The 2,050-nt window shown below is 42.0% G+C and overlaps 1 protein-coding gene across 1 annotated transcript; it reads left to right on the top strand.

The window, feature by feature from the left end:
• The first annotated feature begins 396 nt into the window (after positions 1-396).
• LOC141587954 (uncharacterized) lies at positions 397-1,447 on the top strand. Its single transcript, XM_074409415.1, has 2 exons — positions 397-462; positions 1,088-1,447. Exons 1-2 carry the CDS (start codon positions 397-399, stop codon positions 1,445-1,447), a joined length of 426 nt encoding a protein of 141 aa, XP_074265516.1.
• The last annotated feature ends 603 nt before the right edge of the window (positions 1,448-2,050 follow it).

Raw genomic sequence — 2,050 nt, 5'->3', positions numbered from 1 at the left:
CCTTCTAAAAGGGTTATGACAGCAATGGAAGTAGAAGAATGGGAAAGGGATGGGATATTTGAGAATGAACATTAGGATCCTAGTAAGGAAGAGATAACTATTGAGGAAGGGCCTAAATAGGATGTGGTCTTGGCTCACCCTAATATAGGCCACAGTCGTATTCTATGGAGAGTAATGTATTCTCAGCAAGCACCATTGGAAGAGGGGCAAAGGTCCCTCATTTTAAGGAGCAAATGCATCATTCAGGGTAGAGTGTGCAACCTAAACATTGATGGAGGAAGCTATACTAATGGGGCATATGTCAGCTTGGTTGAGAAGCTGAATCTCAACACTTAAAAGCACCCACACCCTTATAAACCAGGTGGTCAAGAAGGAGCGAGGTCGAGTTGATAAACAATGCCGGTCCCATTTTCAATTGGGAATGTTTACGAGGATAAAATTCTGTGTGATGCGGTTCCTATTGTAAGACCCTAAGAGTTTGAGAGGAAACATTGTCCCACATCGGAAAAATAAGGAGCTTGTGATATGTTTATAAAAGATTCCACCCACCACTTAGTAACAAGGCCTTATGCTTTTGGGCTTAAGTGAGGACAAATTATAGGCCAAAAGGTACACAACCCATCTTATTGGGGTTGTGTTACGGAGGTGGTGGGTTGGGTTGTTATAAATGGTATCAGAGCAACCTTGTAACCGTGTGGTGAGCCTTTGGTCAGGAGTACTCGGGTCACCCACCTAGCGGGGGAGGATTCTAGGGCTTGGCTGCAGTCAAGTTCGAGGCACAAAGAGGACGTTGTACATGTTCTTTAAGTGGGGAGTTTTTAACACCCTAAGAGTTTGAGAGGAAAAATTATCCCATATTGGGAAAATTAGGAGCTTGTGATATTTTACAAAAGATTTCACCCACCACTTAGTAACAAGGCCTTGTACTTTTGGGCTTAAGTGAAGACAAATTATAGGCCAAAAGGTACACATCCCATCTTATTAGGATTGTGTTACGATGGTGGCGGGTTGGGTTGTTATACCTATGGATACATGTCATCTACTCTTAGGTAAGCTATGAGAATTTGATAAGAATTCAGTCCATCAGGGGAGGAGCAACATCTATTCCTTGAAGCAGGGTAGCAGGAAGATAACATTGACTCCTCTACCTCCTAACCAGAAGAGCTGTCGAAGTCCTAGTGTGACTGATGGGTTTAATAGGGTCCTATTCTTGTCTGAGACAGAAATGATCAAAGAAATGCAACAAGAACAACCTGTCCTTATCTTGTTGTCAAAGGAAGTTGCAGACAAGAAGGAGCCTCGGGTTCCTAAAAAGGCTAAACCTTTGATTGCACAATATCAAGATGTGTTTTCTACTGAACTACCAAGTGGGTTGCCACCACTGAGGGGGATTGAGCACCAGATTGACCTTGTGCCAGGATCTGTACTCCCTAACAGACCTGCATAAAGGTGTGATCATTGATGCGTGTATTTTATATAAGGTTTTTACCTCATTTTTACATGCATTTCTGTACTATTTATGTAGCATCTAGCTACAAATACTCCCGAATAGTGTACTTTGGTTTGTCTTGTGTAAATTGCGGGTACGGACCAGGAAGAAGATAAACCGAGCCTAAACTTGTCTCATTTGCATGCATTTGTGGAGAACAAGGAATCGGAGCTTGGAATCTATCACTTGAAAGACGCGTGAGCTGACCTCGGAAGGTGTTAAGGAGTCCTACATGCTAATATAGCTCGATCGACCACTTTTCAGTCAATCGAATGCTTTATCTATTAAAGATTCACTCGATCGAGTTGTTTTGATACTCGATCGATAGGGCTGAAACGAGAAGTACTCGATCGAATAGTTATTATGTTCGATCGAGAGGAATTGCTGGATTTGATCTCGATCGAGTGGTTTGATTTCACTCGATCGAGAGGTTTTATCATTGTTTACGTGTTTTTGCCTTATTTCGAGTGGGCTTTGTAATTAGAATTTAATTAGGTTAAGTAGGACGTGATACTACTTCTTCTTCATCTCTTAGACTACGATACTCTCTGTTTGGGCCAA

This window comes from Silene latifolia, chromosome 6, assembly GCF_048544455.1.
Source record: "Silene latifolia isolate original U9 population chromosome 6, ASM4854445v1, whole genome shotgun sequence".
In the NCBI taxonomy this organism is placed as follows: Eukaryota; Viridiplantae; Streptophyta; class Magnoliopsida; order Caryophyllales; family Caryophyllaceae; genus Silene; species Silene latifolia.
Note: the sequence above shows the minus strand (reverse complement) of the source record. Positions and strands in the feature narration are given on the sequence as shown.